Source organism: Eptatretus burgeri, chromosome 17, assembly GCF_056783735.1.
Source record: "Eptatretus burgeri isolate ZD-2024b chromosome 17, Ebu_testis_v1, whole genome shotgun sequence".
Lineage (NCBI taxonomy): Eukaryota > Metazoa > Chordata > Myxini > Myxiniformes > Myxinidae > Eptatretus > Eptatretus burgeri.
The window spans coordinates 18674077-18695576 of NC_140977.1; the positions used below are offsets into that span (position 1 = coordinate 18674077).

At 42.6% G+C, this 21500-nt stretch overlaps 1 protein-coding gene across 9 annotated transcripts in view; it reads left to right on the top strand.

The window, feature by feature from the left end:
* Positions 1-21131, top strand: part of LOC147009465 (uncharacterized) — a 31884-nt gene extending 10753 nt beyond the window's left edge. For 3 of the 9 annotated variants that reach the window (XM_085861925.1, XM_085861926.1, XM_085861927.1), the window contains exons 2-4: positions 2570-2764; positions 11180-11290; positions 19339-21131. In XM_085861925.1, coding sequence (XP_085718051.1) covers positions 2570-2764; positions 11180-11290; positions 19339-20756 — 1724 coding nt within the window. In that variant the 3' untranslated portion in view covers positions 20757-21131. Of the gene's footprint in view, positions 1-2569; positions 2765-9511; positions 9580-11179; positions 11291-17322; positions 17466-19338 lie in introns of those variants that run through there. The other 6 variants (XM_085861928.1, XM_085861931.1, XM_085861933.1 and 3 more) reach the window with 4 other exon arrangements.
* Positions 21132-21500: the final 369 nt, after the last annotated feature.

Below are 21500 nucleotides of genomic sequence, written 5' to 3' on the forward strand. Positions count from 1 at the left end.
GGCAAATGGTGGTAGAGTTTGCAAAAAGAATGGAAATGGCAGTGGTAAACACGTATTTCAAGAAGAAGGAGGAACACAGGGTGACATACAAGAGTGGAGGAAAGTGCACACAGGTGGATTACATCTTAAGTAGGAGATGCAACCTGAAAGAGATTAGTGACTGTAAGGTTGTGGCAGGGGAGAGTGTAGCTCGACAGCATCGATTGGTGGTCTGTAGGATGACTTTAGAGGTGAGGTTGAGGAAGAGAGTGAGGGCTGAACCAAGGACCAGATGGTGGAAGCTGAAGGAGGAAGACTGTTGCGTGAAATTTAGGGAGGAGGTGAGACAGGCGTTGGATGGTGGTAAAGATGGGTGGGATGATTGGGCAACAACAGCAGAAGTTGTGAGGGAGATAGCTAGGAAGGTACTTGGTGTGACATCTGGACAGAGGAAGGAAGATAAGGAGACTTGGTGGTGGAATGAGGAAGTACAGGAAAGTATAAGGAAGAAGGGGTTGGCGAAAAAGAAGTGGGATAGTCAGAGAGATGAAGAAAGTCGGCAGGAGTACAAGGAGTGGCGTCGAAAAGCAAAAGAGAGGTGGCTAAGGCCAAGGAAAAGGCATATGACGAGCTGTATGAGAAGTTGGATACAAAAGAAGGGGAAAAGGATTTATACCGATTGGCAAGACAGAGGGACCGAGCTGGGAAGGATGTGCTGCAGGTTAGGGTGTGATAAAGGACGCAAATGGGAATGTGCTGACGAGCGAGGAGAGTGTGTTGAGAAGGTGGATGGAGTACTTTGAGGAGCTGATGAATGAAGAAAATGAGAGAGAGAAGGTTGGAAGAGGAGGAGATAGTGAATCTGGAAGTGGGGTGGATCAGTAAGGATGAAGTGAGGACTGCTATGAAGAAGATGAAAAGTGGAAAGGCGGTTGGCCCAGATGGTATACCAGTGGAGGCATGGAAGTGCTTCGGAGAGATGGCAGTGGGGTTGTAAACCAGATTGTTTAATAAAGTCTTGGAAAGTGAGAGGATGCCGGAGGAGTGGAGATTAAGTGTGCTGGTTCCGATTTTCAAGAGTAAGGGTGATGTGCAGAGCTGTGGAAATTACAGAGGGATTAAGTTGTTAAGCCACACCATGAAGTTGTGGGAAAGAGTAGTGGAAGCTCGGTTGAGAGGAGAGGTGATGATCTGTGAGCAGCAATATGGGTTTATGCCAGGAAAGAGCACCACTGATGCGATGTTTGCTTTGAGAATGTTAATGGAGAAGTATAGGGAAGGACAGAAGGAGTTACATTGTGTGTTTGTGGATTTAGAGAAAGCTTATGATAGTGTGCCAAGAGAGGAGTTGTGGTATTGTATGAGGAAGTCGGGAGTGTTGGAGAAGTATGTGAGGATCGTGAATGATATGTATGAGGACAGTGTGACAGCGGTGAGGTGTGCGGTAGGAATGACGGACCTGTTTAAGGTAAAAGTGGGATTGCACCAAGGATCGACTCTGAGCCCTTTCCTGTTTGCAATGGTGATGGACAGGTTGACGGACGAGATCAGACTGGAGTCTCCATGGACCATGATGTTCGCGGATGACATCATGATCTGTCGGGAGAGTAGGGAGCAGGCTGAATCGAGCCTTGAGAGGTGGAGGTACGCACTGGAGAGAAGGGGAATGTTAGTCAGTAGGAGTAAGACGGAGTACATGTGCGTAAATGAGAGGGTGGTGGTATGGTGCAGTTGCAAGGAGTTGAGGTGGGGAAGGTGGATTGGTTTAAATACTTGGGATCAACTGTCCAAAGTAACGGAGAGTGTGGGAGAGAAGTGAAAAAGAGAGTGCAGGCAGGATGGAGTGGTGGAGAAGAGTTGCAGGAGTGATTTGTGACAGAAGGGTAGCTGCAAGAGTGAAGGGGAAAGTATACAAGACGGTAGTGAGACCAGCTATGTTGTATGGTTTGGAGGCGGTGGCGCTAACAAAAGACAGGAAGCAGAGCTGGAGGTGGCAGAGTTAAAGATGCTGCGATTCTCGTTGGGAGTGACGAGGATGGATAGGATAAGAAATGAGTGTATTAGAGGGACAGCGCAGGTAGGACGGTTTGGAAACAAAGTGAGAGAGGCGAGATTGAGATGGTTTGGACATGTGCACAGGAGGGAAACGGAGTATATCGGGAGAAGGATGTTGAAGATGGAGCCGCCAGGCAGGAGGAGAAGAGGAAGGCCAAAGAAGAGGTTCATGGATGCGGTGAGGGCGGACATGCGGGTGGTTGGAGTGTCAATGGAAGATGTGGAGGATAGAGCGAAATGGAGACAGTTGGTCCGCTGTGGCGACCCCTAACGGGAGCAAGCCGAAAGAGGAAGAAGAAGATGCAATACAATTACAGTGTTGTCTTCTGAACCTGCAACATGTACAATTTATTTATGGGGGTGTCACAGGGTGCGTGTATGTGCGTGGTGAACGTTTATGGTTCTGTAACTGATTTGACTAGAGATTAAGGTTTCAAGCACAGAGGTAGTTTACATGTAGGTACTGTGTAGGATCAAAGTACTCGGGGTGCAGCAAACATCATGAAGAGTGGTATGTGTTACTGCCTCTTTGAAGGTACACCCACCATGTTCGCACAAGTTGGTTGTTGGAAGGATTCCTGTCGTGAGCAGCGAGAGTCGGAACAGCCGACCGTGCCCGGGTGTGAAATGAAAGTTGAGGAGATGGAAGGATCTTCTGAGATTCTGCGGATAAAAATGGAGGATGTGAACTCCTTTGGTCTGGAAGAGGAGGAAAATGACCAGCTGAATGGTGAGTTGTGTGATCCACATCACTTCTCATGTGATCTGTGATTGTTTTGTTCAGTGCCGAGTTTTATTATTACCCTCGCTGGAGGATAAAAGTCTGGTGTTGGCTTAGTGGTTAGGGTGGTGGCTTGGGATCCCAGGGTCCTGAGTTCAAGCCCCGTTGGGCCACTGAATTAATACACCAGGGGGTTGACTCAGCCTGTCATCCTTCCGAGGTCGGCGAAATGAGTACCAGTGTACTGGTGCCGGTGTATGCCCCGGTAAGAATAGGTGTACCATATCCCTGTGTGTCGTAAGAGGCGACCAGGGTTGGCGTCAGGAAGAGCATCCGGCCATAAAACATTGCCTCAAGAAAAAGCCCAACCCCTGCACAGCAGGGAAAAATGGCTGTAAAAACGGTCCTCGCTGGAGGATAAGATATTACATTTGGGTCCATTTGTCTGTTTTGTTTGTTTGTCCACACAGAACTTTCGTGTTTTTTATGCCTTTTTATCCCTTTCTCGTGCCCTTCTAGAAATGTGTTTACCTGCTGGAGAATTTCATTGTTATTGCAAGGAATTTTTTTTTTTACTCTTCGGATTTGTGTTGTATATTAAACATGAGCAGTCCCCCTTCCCCCTTTTGGGTGGAATGGTGTGGGTACAGAAGGGGAATTTGAAGTGGAGTACAATCTTTGCTGAAGCTAATTAAGTGACGAAATTGATGTAATGGTGACTTCTGGTTCTAAAGTGTTTTGTCAAAAGTATGTGATAAGAACACCCTTATTAACCACGAGCAGAGTACTCGCCCCCTGGGTGGACCGAGTTTGCACATTACTTGCTGAAAAGTATAGTCTGTATTTTCCAAGAAGACTCTCGATGTTTGGGTGGTGTGTGTTTCAAAGGTTCTATATGGTCTGAAGATCTAAATGCTATGTTGCAATATTAGTGTCGAAGGGATTGAAATGGTCTAATCTCTCAAGCAGGTAAAAAGGGTCTACAAGGGTCCAAGTGGTCAAAAGCTCTAAATGGTCAAAAGCTCTGAGTGGTCAAGGATCCAAGCTGTCCAATCTGTCTGAAGGGTATAAGGGGTCTGATTGGTATCAAGGTTTAATGGGTCTAAAGGGACTTAAGTGGTGTAATGGTCTAAAAGTTATTGGGGTCTAAAGGGTGGAAAACGTCTTAAGAGTGAAGGGATCCAAAGGTGTCGAAAGGGTCTTCAAGGTAAAAGGGGTCTTAAGGGTTGTTCGTGGTGTTGGGGGTCTTATAAAGGATATTTGGGGTCTTTCAGGGTCTTAAACAGTCTTTGGGGGTTTTAAAGGGTCTTGGAGGGTCTTTGGGGTTGAAATGGTTTTCAGGGTCTTCAGATCACAGGGGTCTTAAGAGTCTTGGGAGAATTAGGTGTTTTAAGGGTCTGATAGGTCTTAAGGAACTTTGAGGTTTTAAAGGGTCTTCAAAGGTCAAAGGGGTCTGAGGAGTCTAAATGTTTAATGGGTTTAAAAGGTACATTCCAATCGTATGTAATTAATAGACGTACGTGTAGTCAGCGTCCAACTGACATTAAAAGAGAACGTAATTAATCAATGAATAGACATCTTGTGACAACAGACAGGAACTGAGATATATATATATATATATATATATATATATATATATATATATATATATATATATATATATATATATATAGTTACGGCTGTGGAAATTCACATTACACCATAAAGGGCCCTCAGGTGAGATATCTCCTTAGGTACATGTGTAGTTAGCCCAAACCCGTTGTATAGAGGGAATTTATGTGATCCATCTGGGCTGCGACGCTTTGAGTAAGCCATTTTTTCTTTTCCTGTTGTTATTTTGGTGCACAAAACAACAACGAACATCGCCACAACCAACATCTCCACAATCACTCCATTCACTCCACGACACCAACAATCTCTCCACTCAGGCCACAACGCCACCTTCCACAACTGCGCTACCACCATCTTCACCACTCGCCGTTCATCGAGCATCGTGCGGTCACGATCTCCGCGGGACGGATGGAGGAGCGGAGTGGCAGCGGCAGCAACCAGTGCGTGAAGGGGCATCTCCCGCCAAGATCTCCCGCCCAAAACACCCGAGCGAACATTTCCCACTTGAATCTCGTTCCCCTCTCCACCGAAGTGAGGAGAGGGAGGGGGGTTGGCGTGTCCTTTCCCGATTGGCGGGTGCGTGATGTGACGTGTCCGAACGGGGCGGGCGGAGAGAGGGGGAAGGACTTCCTTACAAAAGGCGTGGACAGAGAGAGTTCTGGGGGAATCGTTCAAAACTGAGAGGATCGTTCGAAACTGGAGGGCAGCTCGGAACTGAGGGGATCGTTCAAAACTGGAGGGCAGCTCGGAACTGAGGAGATCGTTCAAACTGGAGAGAGTGGAACTGGAAGGGATCATTCAAAACTGGAGGGCAGCTCGAAACTGAGAGGATCGTTCAAAACGGAGAGTTCCAGAGAATAGCTCGAAACCGGGAATCGTTTCGTGCTGGTCTCGTGTGTGCATCGCATGTTCGGGTTCTTCTTCTTCTCTTTTGGTTCGGTTGTGCACGGGGCTTCTCGAGCCTGTCGGTGCCGTCCCTGGACGGAGCGCCTGCCATTCCCCACCCCGTCCGCACCGAGATAGCGGGCGAAACGCGATCGAGTTCCCCCCCCCCCCCAAAAAAAACCCCGTCCGAGCTGTCGGGCGCACGGCGCGAGATACGTGCGGCACGAGCTGGTTGGTGCACCACGCCGACGGACGTGGGAGGAGGGACTCAATAGCCACAAAAGGGAAGTCGCGACTTCCTTTCTTTCTTTTCTTTGGGTTTGTGTAAATGTCTGTGTGTTGGCGCTGATGTGGATTTTTTTTAACCCACCTTGTTGTGATCGTTGTCCTCCTGAAGGATTCTAACTGGCCGATTGTGGAATCCTATTTGACTTCAGACAGAGTTTAACGTTTGTCCGATTTGATTATAAAATCCTACAAAAACCCTATCGACACTGATAAAACTGATGTCCACACAAGTCCTTCCTTGTGAAACAATTTATTTCCTAATTATACACCATACACTTCTCACCCTTGTACAATGAACTTAAGAATCCCCATTTGATTGCAATATTATTTGGTTCTATTTCATTTATTCTTACTTTAGTTAACAGTTAGACCAACCCGATTCAATTCACTTCTACATTACATCAGAGAGTTTTATTCTAACTTGGTACTTGGTCAGTTCCAAGGAGTACAAGCCACTGAGAAACTATACTTCCTCACGTGCTTGCACTGAAAACAATTTTAGATTTCAAAGCATTTTATACTTTCGTGAGAGAGAGGTTGGGGGATATTCACCCAGACTGTAGACGTGTCCTTCAGACGAAAAGCCACTTCGTACATTTCTAAGCAAAGGTTCATTTATCAGCTCGGTCACTCTGCTCCAGAACAACACATTTCTTATCATTTAGGGCAAAAGTCTTTTGGCCAGAAATGACAGCCAATTCAATTTGCAGCATAAAAGTTACATTTTCTGAAATTCCATTTGTTACAATTCAAAATACATTAATATAAATTTTTCCCCCACAGCGCCGTCCGTCAAGTAGAACTGTTTAAGTGTTGCCGTGTGTACGTGTATTCGGTTTTAACTCTTTCTTTGCTTTTTATGTCCATTTTTCTTTTGCTGTGGATACATGCTTGTCTGTGTGTGTGAATTAAACGTGCTTGTGTGAACTTGTTCCCCGTTTCGCTGCATCCTTTCCTTTGTTTGACTCTCCATCTTGCATCACGTAAGGGGTTCGTAGTGGGTTCAACATCCCGGTAATTAATCGGAACCGTCAAGGCCGACGATAACACCGTTCGGTTATCACTGTAGCACGGAACGGTCCGCTTAAGCGGTTCGTGTCCGCAGTCGGCCTGTGGCGCGGTACGATCGCCCGGTCGACCATTCGCGCAGGTACTTAGGTAGATCGAATTTGGCGAGCAACCCTATCCTGCGCGGGTGGGCAATTGGCACGATCGTGGTGAGGTTAAACCCCCACCCATGATTAGCTCCCGGCGTTGTTCCGAGAGGGTCACGACAGAAATGTCCGTTCCGGTGGGTGAGGGGGCCGCCATTCGAGTCGAGCGGCCGATCGCACGCCGGCGGGCATGAATTCGCAACAATATATATGACTGAGTTGGCTGTCCATTTGTCTGTTCGTGGTTTACGCTGATTGGCTGTGTGAGGCTCGGTGCAATGTGATTGGCTCCTGGCAAGATTGAATAATGTATCGTGTCGGCTTATTAAAAGCTTGTATTAAAAATCTGATTCCAGACTTGATCGTAACTCATGGCCTAAATAATTGTGGAAAGCTGGAATTAAATGGGATTTTTTTTTAGGAAAGAGCGATTTATTATTATTTTTTTAATCCCAATGTAATTAAATAATTAGTTCTGCAGGAGGGTGAGGTAAAATGGCTCAAATTCCTTTTTAGCTCGCCTGTTCGAAGAACAGAGAGCTATAGCGATACCCCCGGCATGAGCGTGAGCGTCAGCGTGAAAATGTTAAAGTTTTTGGTGCAAGTTATTTCCTTTCTAATGTTTTTATCTACCACACTATTTTTTACTGATTACAATATACAAATACATATATTGCTTTAAAATTATTTGGATCAAACTTCACTGCAATGCTTTACCAGAGTTGGTGTCAAAGCCACCCAATGCTTGCCTGTTTACACATTTATCGTTTTTAAAAGACTTGTCTAATAATATTTTTTATAAAGCATTGCAGTGAAGTCTGATCCAAATAATTTTAAAGAAATATATGTATTTGTATATTGTAATCAGTAAAAAATAGTGTGGTAGATAAAAACATTAGAAAGGAAATAAGTTACACCAAAAACTTTAACATTTTCACGCTGACGCTCACGCCGGGGGTATCGCTATCGCTCTCTGTTCTTCGAACAGGTGAGCTAAAAACGATAAATGCATAAACAGGCGAGCATTGGGTGGCTTTGACACCAACTCTCTGGTTTTCCCACTCTTTTAAAGTTAACTATTATATGCCTGATTTTATTTTACAATGCCATGGACACCAGTCACGATCCTTTTGGATTCGCATTCTCCTTTCTGAATCAACTTTTGTTGCTCCTATGAACGTCATTGTCTGTTCTGTGTTCTTGCTCTTCCACGAGCGTTGATGATATATAAAACAATAAAAACATCCAGTATTCTTTAAATTATGCATTCACCCAATCCTCGCTTAACAATGAGGACTGGCATACACCCTCCTGGTTTCAGTGACTCGCCACCCTCCTGCATTCGCTCCACCTCTGCCCATCAGTGAGTACAATACAAAATGATTGTATTATCTTGTAAATTAAGCATTCATTCAGTTTAAAAAAATCTTTTTGAATGTGTAATTTTTATTTTCAATAAAAATTCCATTGAATTTATGTATATGTAATGTATTTTATGGGGCAAGGGGGGGGGGGCTGTGGAACGTAACTAGCGTATTTTATCTATTTATTTTGGGAAAATTAATTCCATTAACGTGTCCGTCAACGTTGCGTTTTACAAGAATGTAACCACGACGTTAAGCGAGGACTGGGTGTATTTCTCATGTTCGTGTATCTCGAGTAGGAGCTTAATAAGTTTTGTCTCTTTTTGACTCCAAATGGGAGAACACAAAATGTTATTTCCTCAGAAATCTTTCATTCATACTTTCAAAAGGTGCATATTGACTCGCGACCACACATACTTTCAAAAGATGTCCAACACTGGAGACGAGAGAGTGAGCGTGAAAAATCCAGAAACCCGAGAACTTGAACAAGCATTATTATACACAGCACGGAAGCAAAAGAGATGGTAAGAACAAGTCTTTGGATCTCATGAACAGGTCCAGAACAAGCCTTGAAAGCCAGTGGGAAGGAAGGCTGCTGGTTGTGAATGGACTTGAAATGCATTTTCTGTTCACATTTGGCATCACTGGTGGGTGGAGGGAGAGGAAGGGGTGACGTTGGAGTCCAGAGGGAGGTGGGGTGGGAGGAAGTAGGGGGGATGGGATGAGGGAGGTGAAGAGATGGGAGGAGGGATGGGGTGGGGTGGTTGGAGGCAGTAGGAAAGGTGGGAGAAAGGGGAAGGGGTAGGAGTCCTGAGGGAGGGGCATTTGAGGAGGGAGGCTTGGTGGAAGCATGGATTGGGTGGAAGGAGGGATGTGGTCGGGGTGGGAGGAAGAACCCAGCAATGCCGTGTACCTTTGCTAGTACTGTTTTATAAGACGTTCTACTACTGATTTACAAATGTTGTAGTACAAACTTTATCGACGTGCTCACATGGTATTGGTAATTTATAGACTATTTAACATTTCAAATAGTACATAGAAAATCGAAATGTGTGTGTGTTGCTGTCGATTGGCCCTGTGACTGCCCTGTATGAACAGGGCTGATAATATTCCACCGATAACTACAGCCATATAGGTCTGATTGGCTCTTGGGCAAATGTGTCTCGTGGCCCCGCTTCCATCAGGTTGGTTGACAGTCATAGTCCCACCTACCCATCTGTTCCCTTCCTATTTCTTTACATAGGAATGCAGTTTTGCGTACTTTTCATGGAATCCTTTCAAGCCATTAAAATTTCGATCAGTTTACACCTTCCCACTATAAAAATGCAATGCATTCATGTTTTAACCAAGTTTGTGCATGAAACCAGTTTTGAGTTTGTCTGTCAGAAAAGAATAATAATCATCAGAAGAAGAAGAATGACAATCGGGCACTTTTGGGTCTCTCCTTTTTCTAGTTCACCGATGAAGTCCCAAAGTTTAATGAATGTTATTGGATGAGAAATTCTCCGCAGATGACTGGAAGGTAATTTATAGGTTTATAAGTGTTATCTTGGTGGAATATTTTTTTTTTCGGATTTCTGTTGTATTGAGCCAACGGAGTGTCCAGGCCATCCCTACATAATAAGTCTACTGACTTCTTGTTAATAAAAATAAATCCACACTTACATTATAAATGCACATTCTTGGCATTTTTATACAAACCACGAGCAAACACACAACAGTTCAATGTTCAAGTTCAAACACACAACAGTAATGTTAAGTTCAACAAAAACTTAACGGAGCAGGCGAGATACTGTCGCCAATCCATGCCCCTTTCAGCTGCCAGCAAATTATCAACAATTATTCATCCAGGTGGGTGGTGTAATGTCATCAAGAGCCAATCACAGCTCTCGATCACTCAACAGCTTGTCTGGACTCCATCCAATAAGAGGCATGACAAACCAGACATGAAGAGACCTGGGAAATTTTAACTGCGCATGACTTGGGCCTCTTGAAGTCTACCACGATCATCCTGTTATAGCTAGAGACGTAAGGAGGTTTATGATATTTGTTTTATCATATTTTTTTTCCTTCAGCCATTTTTTTTTGTGGACCCCTGATAATCCCTCCATGGACCCCACCTTGGTAAACACAGACTTTGACGGAGCGCTGTTTTGTAGAGGAACAAGTCTTTCTCAATCTTCATTTAATGTGCAGTACTTGGCTCTTGGTTTGAAGCATTGTTTGAAGTCCGGCTTTGCTGCTGATGCAGGTTCGAGCAGGACTTAAAAAAATTCGTTCAGTGTGCCGGGATTAACTTTCCAACTCTTCGTGAAAGAAAACGTGGGATCCTAAATGTCCACTAACTAATGCTCGCAGACGGGTCACAGAGGTTAATATTCATCTCCCGTGGGATGGCGCACACCGATGAATTCACAGCATGCAAAAAAACCAGGAAGGCAGTTTATACATGGGTCAAACTTTGAACTCGGGCTCGGTAGCTCAACAATATGTGTGCATATTTCAAAGGCATCTTGCATGTTCAGTCCTTCAATACAATTGCTTATCAACACATGATTTTTCCAAACCCAACCCTGAATGTTTGTCCATTTGCTGACTCTTTCACTCCTTTCCATTCTCTTATCATACGGTCACTTGCTTTGGCTTTGGCATATTCATTCCGATCTCTACGTTAGTCGTCCTGTAAACCTGCCAGGCTCTGCCATTTAGTTTTCTATTAGGGTTGACTTTTGAGCCAAAAAATAAACAAGTCACATGTTGGATTGCAATTGTATGTGATTTGCCAATAAATGCAGGCTGGGGAGAAAACCTTTATTTAGCCTTCTCTACATTATTCTTGCCTTCTCTGTTTTGTTGGTTGTGATTTTGGGTGATTGTGAAATTCCTACTGGAGATGTAGTCGCATAAGAAGCATCTGATAAGATTGAGGCAGATTGTGCAGAAAATAATGCTTCAACATGACGGTATTCCCATGGGAAAATGTTTTATTTTCTCTCTTTAAGGAAGAGTTCGAATCAATGATTTTAATGCAATGTTAATTCAGCTATTTTAAGATATGGATATGGAACCAGCTGTGCATGATGACAAGACTGCCTGCATTTAATCAAAGTTACTTTTTCCAGATTTATTTGTGAAAGTGGAAGTGAAAACTGAGTCCAATATTGATGTCCACCTGGATCTACCAGACCCAAATGACACTGAAGCTTCTTTCCTCAAGAACAATCACCATGAAGGTTTCTATCTGCCTACACATTTTGATTTGGACAGTTTCATGATGAACTCTGGTGTTAAGAAAAAAATATAACCACTACCTTTTCATTTAATTGCTTGAAGAAAGAATCAGGATGGTTGATCAATTTCTCAAACATCTACAATCCTCTTCATCATTAGGTGACATATTTTAAACAATAATTAAATGTACAGTGCGTATAGAAAGTCTAAACCCCCTTTCAAAATTTTCACCTTTTGTTTCCTTATAGCCTGGAATTAAATTGCATTAACTCAAACTTTTTCCACCTTTATTTTCACATCATAACCCACAGCGTCCAAGTGAAAAACAAATTTTTACAAATTTCAGAAACTTGATGAAAAATACAAAACTACAATATCTTGCTTGGATAAGTGTCCACCCTCCTAAATTATTACTTGATGGAAGCACCTTGACAGCAATTACAACTGTGAGTCTATTGGGATAGGTCTCTACCAACTTTGCACACCTTGATTGGCTATTATTTGCCCATTCTTCTGTACAAAACAGTTCAAGCTCAGTCAAGTAGTGTTGGGAAGGTTGATGGACAGCAATCTTCAAGTCCATGCCACAGCTTTTTTGATTGGATTTAGGTTGGGGCTCTGACTGGGCCACTCAAGGATATTTATATTTTTGTTCCTTAGGCACTCCAGTGTAGCTTTAGCTGTGTGCTTCGGGTAGTTTCCATGCTGAAAGGTTAACTTCCGTCCCAATTTCAGCTTTCTTGCAGAGGGCAGCATGTTTTCTTCAAGGATGTTTCTGTATTTTGCTCCTTCCATTTTCCCTTCTATCCTGACAAGTCCCTGCTGATGAGAAACATGCCTATAACATGATGCTGCTACCACCATGCTTCACATTAGGGATGGTGTTCTTTGGTGATGTGCTGTGTTGGGTTTGCACCAAATGTAATGTTTTGCATTTAGGCCAAAAAGTTACATCTTTATTTTGTCAGACCAAAAAATGTTTTGCCACATGGTTTCAGAATCTCTGGAGTAGTTTTTTGCATACCTCTAACGCAGGGGTTCCCAACCTTTTTTTTTACTGGGGTACCATTTCACATGTTCGTGGTCCCACCGAGTACCACTGTACCAAAATTCACCTAAAATAGTGTTTATTTGCGATACAGATACGACAATGGGGAGTTAAACAATACTAACAATTCACAACTATGACATTGAGCAATCTGATCTGAACAAAAGAATGATACAGTAAGTACCTATTTGATTGTGTAAAATGTCCAGTCAATGGGATGGTTGAGCCTGCTTCTTGCTCACAAGCAGGTCGATGTCAGGCTTTGTTTTGGATAAAGCGCACCGAACATCATGTTCAACATCCAGCAGGGATCTTTGTTTTGTTTTTAGAATAACGACTGACGAGAACCCAGCTTCACAGCCACGTAGATGGGAATACTATGAGCGAATGAACAGCCAAGGCAGTTAGCTTACGGTAAGACCCCAACATTCCACACCAGAAGTCCGCAAGATTCATCTCGTCAAAATGTTCTCGGGCTGTGGAGTCGTTCTGGAGATCAATCAAGCTTTCCTGCAGTCCTGTTCCAGGTAGCAAATCCAATGCATTCATGCGAAATGGGTTGCGAATCATTTTCAGATCCAGTTCCTTGAGATCTGGAAAATAGGAATTTAATTCCTCATCCAAATAAGCGAGGTGATCTTTTACCAGTTGTATGAACTCCCGAGGGGGATTCTTTTCACGCTTCTGAAGAATATCGGCCGTGCAAGAAAACATGACCACCACTCCCGCTTCGACATTCGTCTTCCACAGACGGAGTTTTTCCTGAAATCCCTTGACCTTGTCTATGAAGTCAATGATAGTCATGCCAGTCCCCTGAAGAGACTTGTTCAGGGCGTTTAACTGAGAGAAAATGTCGACCAAATAAGCCAGGTGCAATGCCCAGTCGGGGTCGTTCAAAGCAGCGACGGAATTGACAGTCTTTGGTTTTCCATCGTTTTCGAAGAATTCACGAAGCTCAGCTCGCAGTTCAAACACGCGCTCTGCCATATTTCCACGCGATAACCATCTCACCTCAGTGTGGAATAAGAACTTTATGGTCGGAGTCAAAATCCTCACAAAGTTTCTTGAAAAGTCGCGAATTGAGAGCCTGGGATTTCACATGGTTCACAATTTTGATCATGGTTGAGAGAACGTCAGTCAATGTCTTGGGGAGCGCCTTGGCTGCGATTGCGTGGCGGTGGATCATACAGTGTAGGCCGCGCACTTCAGGAGCAACTGCCTTCACAAGCATTTGGAAACCTGATCTGCACCCAAACATAGCTAGAGCACCATCTGTAGTACAGCCTTTCAGATCAACCCATGACAGCCCAACTTGAAAGACGGAAGACACCTCTTCGAAAATGTCCTTTGCTTTTGTTGTGGTTTTAAGCGGGTGGCAAAATAGTATTTCATCCTTGAACTTGGCTTTATGCACGTACCGAACGAACGCCAACAGTTGGGCACAATTTGCCACGTCAGTTGACTCATCCAATTGCATAGAAAATCCACATGGAGACGCCTTGATTTCTGCCACCACCTGGTCACGAATATTGGTTGACATTTCTTCAATGCGCCTCTGAACTGTGTTGTTTGACAACGAAAGAGAATTGAGCTTCTTGGCGCTTTGTTCTCCCAGCATGAGACGTACGATATCCTTTGTGGCGGGAAGGATGAGGCTTTCACCGACGGTGTGAGGTTTTTTCTGTTCTGCAATTCGCAGTGCAACTAAGTAGGATGCCTTTACGGTTGCCGTGGACTGCTGTTGAAAACTGCCGCTACCGTCGAAGCATGCTCTTTTCATGGCATTTTCCTTCCGACCAAAAAAATCATGGTCCTTGTCGCTGTGTTCAGGATGAACAGAATCAAAATGGCGCTTCAATAGACTTGGCTTCATCGATTGATTGCCGAGAACTTTTCCACAAATCACACACTGTGGAGCTTCTAATTCACCTTTTTGGATGGAAGTGAAGCCTAACTTGAGATAACTCTCCGAATATTTTCGCATTGACATGATGCTGGTGAACGATAACAGTAACAATAAGCCGGGCAATAAGCAATGATGACAGTGTGGCGTGTAGAGACAAAACGAATAATAAGACTTGTGCACAATGGCCGATAACAAACAGCTGTCAGTGTACAGCCGCTTTCGATATAAATTTAATAATTGTGCACAAGCTGCATGAGAGAGAAGTAAAATAAAAACTGCGTTTAAAAAAAACACGCCGCGTACCACCGAGAAAGTACCACGCCGCGTACCACCGAGAAAGTCCAAATGTACCACAGGTTGGGAACCCCTGCTCTAACGGGACTCAAGGTAGGCTTTTTTGAATCATAGCTTCCTTCTTACCATACAGGCCAGACTTGTGGAGTGCTTGGAATATTGTTGTCATGTGCACATAGTGACGAGTCTTTGCCATAAAGGCATGTAGCTATTTCAAAGTTGCCATTGGCCTCTTGGTGATCTCTCTGACCAGTCTCCTCCTTGTTTGGTCATCCAGCTTGGAGGGACGGCCTGATCTAGGCAGTGTCTTGGTGGGACCATATGCCTTCCACTTCTTAATGATTGTCTTGACTGTGCTTCAAGGGATATTCAAGGCCTTTGAAATATTTTTATACCCATCCCCTGATCTATGCCTTTCCACAGCTTTATCCCAGAGGAGTTTTGAAAGCTCCTTGGTGCTCATGGTTGCGTCTATGCTGTGAAATGCACAACCCAGAAGAGGAAACCTAGTCGAACAGCTGATTTTATTCTGAAATAATCAAAATCACTAAATTTAACATGGGTGGAGGTCATTGAACTTGGTGTGTGATTTTGAAGGTGATTGTTTTCACCTGAGCTAATTTACAATTGCTATTATAAGGGGGGTGGTCACTTATCCAACCAAAATACTCTAGTTTTAAAAAAATTTTAAATCAATTTTCTGAAATTTGTGGAATTTGTTTTTCATTTGGAAGTTGTGGGTTCCATCCATCCATCCATTGGGACCAAACTTTCTGCAGAGCATTGGTGCTGCCTAAGCAGTCTCCTTGGCTATTGGACACAATCCTGGACGGGTCGCCACTCCGACATGGTATTCCAGCATGCTGGCACTCATTTTGCCGAGCTCAGAAGGATGGCAGGCAGAGACAACCCCACCTGGTATGAATTCAACAGCCGAGCAGGATTTGAACTCTGGATCCTCGGATCCCAAGCTCACCACCCTAACCATTAAGCCAACACCAGGCATGTTGTGGTTTCCGATGTGTAAATAAAGGTGGAAAAAGTCTGATTTAAGGCAATATAATTCCAGGCTATAAGGCAACCAAAGGTGAAATTTATGCAACCAAAGGTATAGACTTCTTATAGGCACTGTAGCTCCTATTATCTTCAATTTGTGCTGTCATCGATTCTGATTGAGCTTTAATTGCGTACTTAAATTTTTTTTTTTTTTTAAACAATTTTATCGATGATCTTGGCTTGTGGAAAGGTGAGGTGACAAAGAAACAAATGGCCCAAGTGGGTGAAACAGTTTAGTATAACGTTAGTTATTCATTCGTGTTTGTTTAGTGTAAGTATGATTACCTATTCATGTAATAGATGTTTGTCTTCAGTGCCATCCTGTTTATGTCTAAAAAAAAAAAAGCCATTCCTTGCAACCCATTTTATGTCCTTCCTTTGTTTTGTTTAAATGTTCTGTTTTAAAGTGCACAACACCGACCTGGCAGCGGGAGATCGAGATGGGTTCTCTTAAAGGTCCCATGACACCCAAAAGTACTGAAATTGCATGTATATATATATATATATATATATATATATATATATATATATATATATATATATATATATATATATATATATATATATATATATATATATGTCCTATATGAGTTTTTCATCGTGATTTCACATCTGACAATGCTTTTTCACAATACTCGTTCTGTAAAATGTAAAATTAAAAAAACAAACCTCTTCGGGAACGCCCCTAAAAATTCTGCCGAAATCTACTGAAAGGGGCGTAACCCACATGACGTCAACTGCAGGACGACAAAGGCTGCACATAAATTACTTGGGTTGGTGGTCTACGTGATTCTATTGGCTTCCTATGTGTTTCCACATTTGATTGGTCGACTCAATCGCTTCGTTCATTTCTGCTTTAAAAAAAATCAAACATTTGGTTTTGAATAATGGATGGCATGGACTTTTATTTGTTTGGTAGCGACAGTGAGTGTGAGAGAAATGAAGGATTTTGGTCTGAATCGCATGGAGAATTGTCGGATAACGTAGTCGCAGGAGGTGAAGTTCAGGCAGCTGGAAATGAAATACGGCCTTACCAGTTCGAGCCCGAAGCAGGACAAGCAGAGGAAAATGGCGATGAAATTCCCGGAGTTCATGATGATCGGGAGGACATCGAAGGAAGACTTGGCAATAGCAACTGGTTGGACTAAATCCTATTCGTAATTCAATAATGTAAATTTGACTTGCATACTGCTCGATATCAGAAATATTTTAGTGAGGTGACGTGACCAGCGCAGCGCAGCGGACATGTTGCTCCGTGGCGAATGAATCGCAAGCAAGGCCGGCGCATGTCATCGGCCGTATCTCTCCGCACATAAAACTAAGCAATCTCGCTGTCCGGATACGATGAAAACTTGTGTGCAGAACACACCTTGTGACACAATTGTTTCGAGTAGTCCGATAAATCTGACGTTCTGTTGCATTTTTATTTATTTTATTCCTACTGTCATCATGTAGCACCAGTAGAAAACAATGAAGAAAAGAGAATAATAAAAGAAGGCTACAGCACGTCAGATTTATCGGACTAGTCGGACGGACGACGGATTTATCGGACCAGTCTAGACTCCAGAGTTGACAAGTAACTTGTATTAGCATGCACACAATGTATGTCAATGCGTAAGAGTCCCGAGGCTATGAGGCCGTGTAATAGGACAGATAAATTTGTCTTTCATAGTTGTGCCAACATATTTTTCCCTGTTCATTTATTACAGCATTTTGGCTAAATGTTAATGAATAGCAAGCCAATGGAAGCAGTACCTTCACTTTAGAAAAAACCCATGGATGTCGAGCGCAGCCATACCTGGCTTGCATGTATGTGGAATCGTACCTATCCCAGCAGGCTGGTTTCAACGAACAATTCAATAAGCTGCAAAATGTGGGTGCAGGTTTTTCACATTATTTGATTTTAAAATTACATCCTTGCGCCTTGAAATGATGCAATATTAATCTTTATAGTATTTTACTTGTATGTCCCTGTAAGTTTCTTTTTTAATGGAAAGGTTCAACAGTCACATTTCATATGTGGTGGACATGGTATAGCCCTTTATTGTGCATACATGTATTGCATATGTACACGACTACGACAAGGTAGTAAAGGGATAAATAATTGCCTCATGATTGTTGTGTATACACGGCTCAGAAGTAGAATTTCTTTTCCGCAGAACAATTACAGGAATTAAGACAATCAGTGAAATTGCAAACACATGTGCACAATGCATTTGTATGTACTTTCTACGGCGCACGACGTCTAATCAATCGACTCTGAGCGAGTTGCGTTCTGCAGATGACGTGAAGGCTGCGGTTCGCTGAAGTCAACTTTTTTTAAGGGGCGGGGCATAGCAAGTTGTGAAAAGCACCAGAAATGTTCGAAATATTGGTCTAATTATCCCATTTTTTATTTTAAAAAAGAAACATGGGTGATTTCGACACTAGGAAGGTCAAGTTAATATATAAATAACCAGAAAGTTTTGAGTGTCATGGGACCTTCAAGCTTCACAGTTCACAATACACAACAGAGCACGTTTTATTCCAGTGAAATCGACTGGACCCACACATGCTCCATTTCAACACTGGCTCAATGTAAATAACACTTGGTACTACATGTAGATTAATGCAAATCTGTGCACATACAAATCAAATACAAATACAAACATACAAGAGTTCTATTCTTTCAACTTATGACTAAAGCAAATACAGTTCTTTAAACTTGTGGAACACCAGGTTGGAACACCCAAATTATGTTCTTAACACAAAACTGAACATTTCCAATCATATAAGGCTTATATAGGATTTACGAATCCGTAACATCTCCACACAATAACAATGCAACAGTTTCACAGCAGCAAACATCCAGCGCACACAATGAACAAATAGAAAAATTCAAAGAGGTAACTCGACAAACATTCATAACACTTATTAATTCTCCCCCTTGGGGACTTGAACTTCTTAATGAGCAGGGCCTCCAACCCTCTCCTGGGGGGGGGGGAGGCTGATCCCTCTCCCCTTCAGGAGCCTCCAACCCTCTCCTGGGGGAGGGGGGGGGAGGAGGGGAAGTTGATCCCTCCCCCCTTCAGGAGCCTCCAACCCCTGATAGCACAGCAAGGCCTCCAACCCTTTCCGTTAGATGTCTCTAACCTCTATTTCAAAACAATCGAATGCCCAGGATAAATCCTGTTGTCTTAAGAAGCCCCCAAACCCCCTAATTTTAGGCCTATCAGTAAAGGTTCTCCTTTGTATACCTCTCCTATCAATGGAGTAACACATTGACCGTTTCGTTGAGAGATGCAGCATCCAATCTGAAGTAATAGCAAACAACTTCGTTTGTGGCCACTTGCTTGCTGTTATTGCCAAATGATGCTGTTCCCAGCCCTGCCGGGGTTTGTGGTCACTATTCGGATGCCAAATTGTAGTGGAAAATAACTTGATTTCCACACGATGGATCTGCAGATAAAGGAGAATCTTTAATTTCGTATATACGGAGGAAGAACATTCAATAATACACTGAAGCATTCAAATGAACTTCACTAACAATAATCCCAAGGCAATCCCTCTTATATTCATTTGACATCCCCCCCAAAAAATATATATAAATGCATAAAAATACTGTATATAATGTGTGTCTGTATCTGATCAAGATTTTTTTTTACTTTTCAGCAGTGGGAACAAATACACATGTACATGTTTGTGTACGTTTTTCAGGTCATGTGAAACTGATTTGTTTTTTTACAAGTCATGTGATATATTTACAGATGAATCCACTGAATCTACAAGGAAGATGGAAACTATTTTTATGAACTGCGCAGCCACATGCCCGCAGGACTCGCTGAATGAAACCAACAAGAAGACTTTTTACAAACAAGACAAACCAAATGAGGAAATGTTTGCACAGAGTAATTCTGACAAGGCTCACAAAGGAAAGAAAGCTGAACATCAACACGAATGCACAAATTGTGGGAAATATTTTGATTTCTCAGAAAGCCTTAAAATACACATGAGTGTTCACAGCAGAGAATGCCCATACAAATGCTCAAGTTGTGGAAAATCGTTCAATCAGTCATCTAACCTAAAATCACACTTGAGGATACACAATGGTGAACGCCCGTACAAATGCACACATTGTGGAAAATCATTTAATCAGTCATCCAACCTAAAATCACACATGACAATTCACAAGGGTGAACGCCCGTACAAATGTACAGTTTGTGGAAAATCTTTTAATCAGTCATCCACCCTTAAAACACACATGATAATTCACAATAGTGAGCGCCCATACATATGCACAAGTTGTGGAAAATCTTTTAATCGGTCATCCACCCTTAAAACACACATGACAATTCACAAGGGTGAGCGCCCATACAAATGTACGAGTTGTGGAAAATCTTTTAATCAGTCATCCACCCTGAAAACACACGTGAAAATTCACAATGGTGAACGCCCGTACAAATGCACAACTTGTGGAAAATCTTTTAATCGATCATCCAATCTTAAAACGCACATGACAATTCACAATGGAGAACGCCCGTACAAATGCACGAATTGTGGAAAATCCTTCAGTCATTCATCCAGCTTGAAAATCCACATGATAATTCACAATGGAGAGCGCCCATACAAATGTACAGATTGTGGAAAATCTTTTAACCGGCCATCTCACCTAAAATCACATGTGAGAATTCACAACGGAGAACGCCCATACGAGTGCATAAATTGTGGAAAATCTTTTAATCGGTCATCCACCCTAAAAACACACATGATAATTCACAATGGAGAACGCCCATATGAATGCACAAATTGTGGAAAAACTTTCAATCGGCCATCTCACCTAAAATTACATTTGAGGATTCACAATGGAGAACGGCCATACGAGTGCACAAATTGTGGAAAATCTTTCAAACTGTCATCCATCCTGAAATCGCACATGACTATTCACAATGGAGAACGCCCATACGGATGCACAAGTTGTGGAAAATCTTTTAATTGGTCATCCACCCTTAAAACGCACATGAGAATTCACAATGGAGAACGCCCGTTCAAATGCACAATTTGTAGCAAATCATTTAATCAGTCATCTCATCTTAAAACGCACTTGAAAATTCACAATGCCTCCACTGCAAAGCGTATTCTCCGCATAAAGCATAGGGGACTAACGGTGAGGGAGAAAGATTCATGAAGCAGTTGACAATTTGGTTCATGAATAATGATCCGTCACTGAAAAAGAAGGTGGAGATTTTGAGCCCCACCTCCTGAAACCCACATTGGGAGATAACAACCATTGTGATAATGTCTGGAGACATGCACAATTTGTGGAAAGTCTTTCTTTCATCCATCCACCCTTAAAATACACATGGGACTACTCGATGGACAAAATTGCAAGCTCTGACAAACAAACTTATCCACAAGCTGGATCGATTACAAAAAAGCCTTTGATAGTGTCCCCACATTCATGAATTATAAAATTCATGCACTTCTTCAAAATTGACCGTCAAATACTCACACTGATTGAGAAAGTAATGATGCTCTGGAATACAACGTTGATACCACCTTACATGGAAGGAAAGATTTAATTCCCAGGAGTAAAGATACAACGTGGTATCTTACAAGGTGACAGCCTTTCCACCCTCATGTTTTGTCTGGCTCTGGATCCACTGAGTCACTCTGTCAATGAACAAGCATCAATCTGACATGTAACAGAAAAATGACCAAAGAATCAAGAAAGGTGACATCGACTGTACACGGATGATCTAAAACTCTTCATACCAAAATTATAGTATGTTGTCAGATCAACTAAAACTAGTGAAGCACTACTCTGAGGACATTCAAATGGAGTTTGGGCTTGACAATGTGCCAACTGCACATTTGTACAAAGAAAAACAAAAAGAGCATGCAACATCTCAATCGATCAAAGTACAATGAT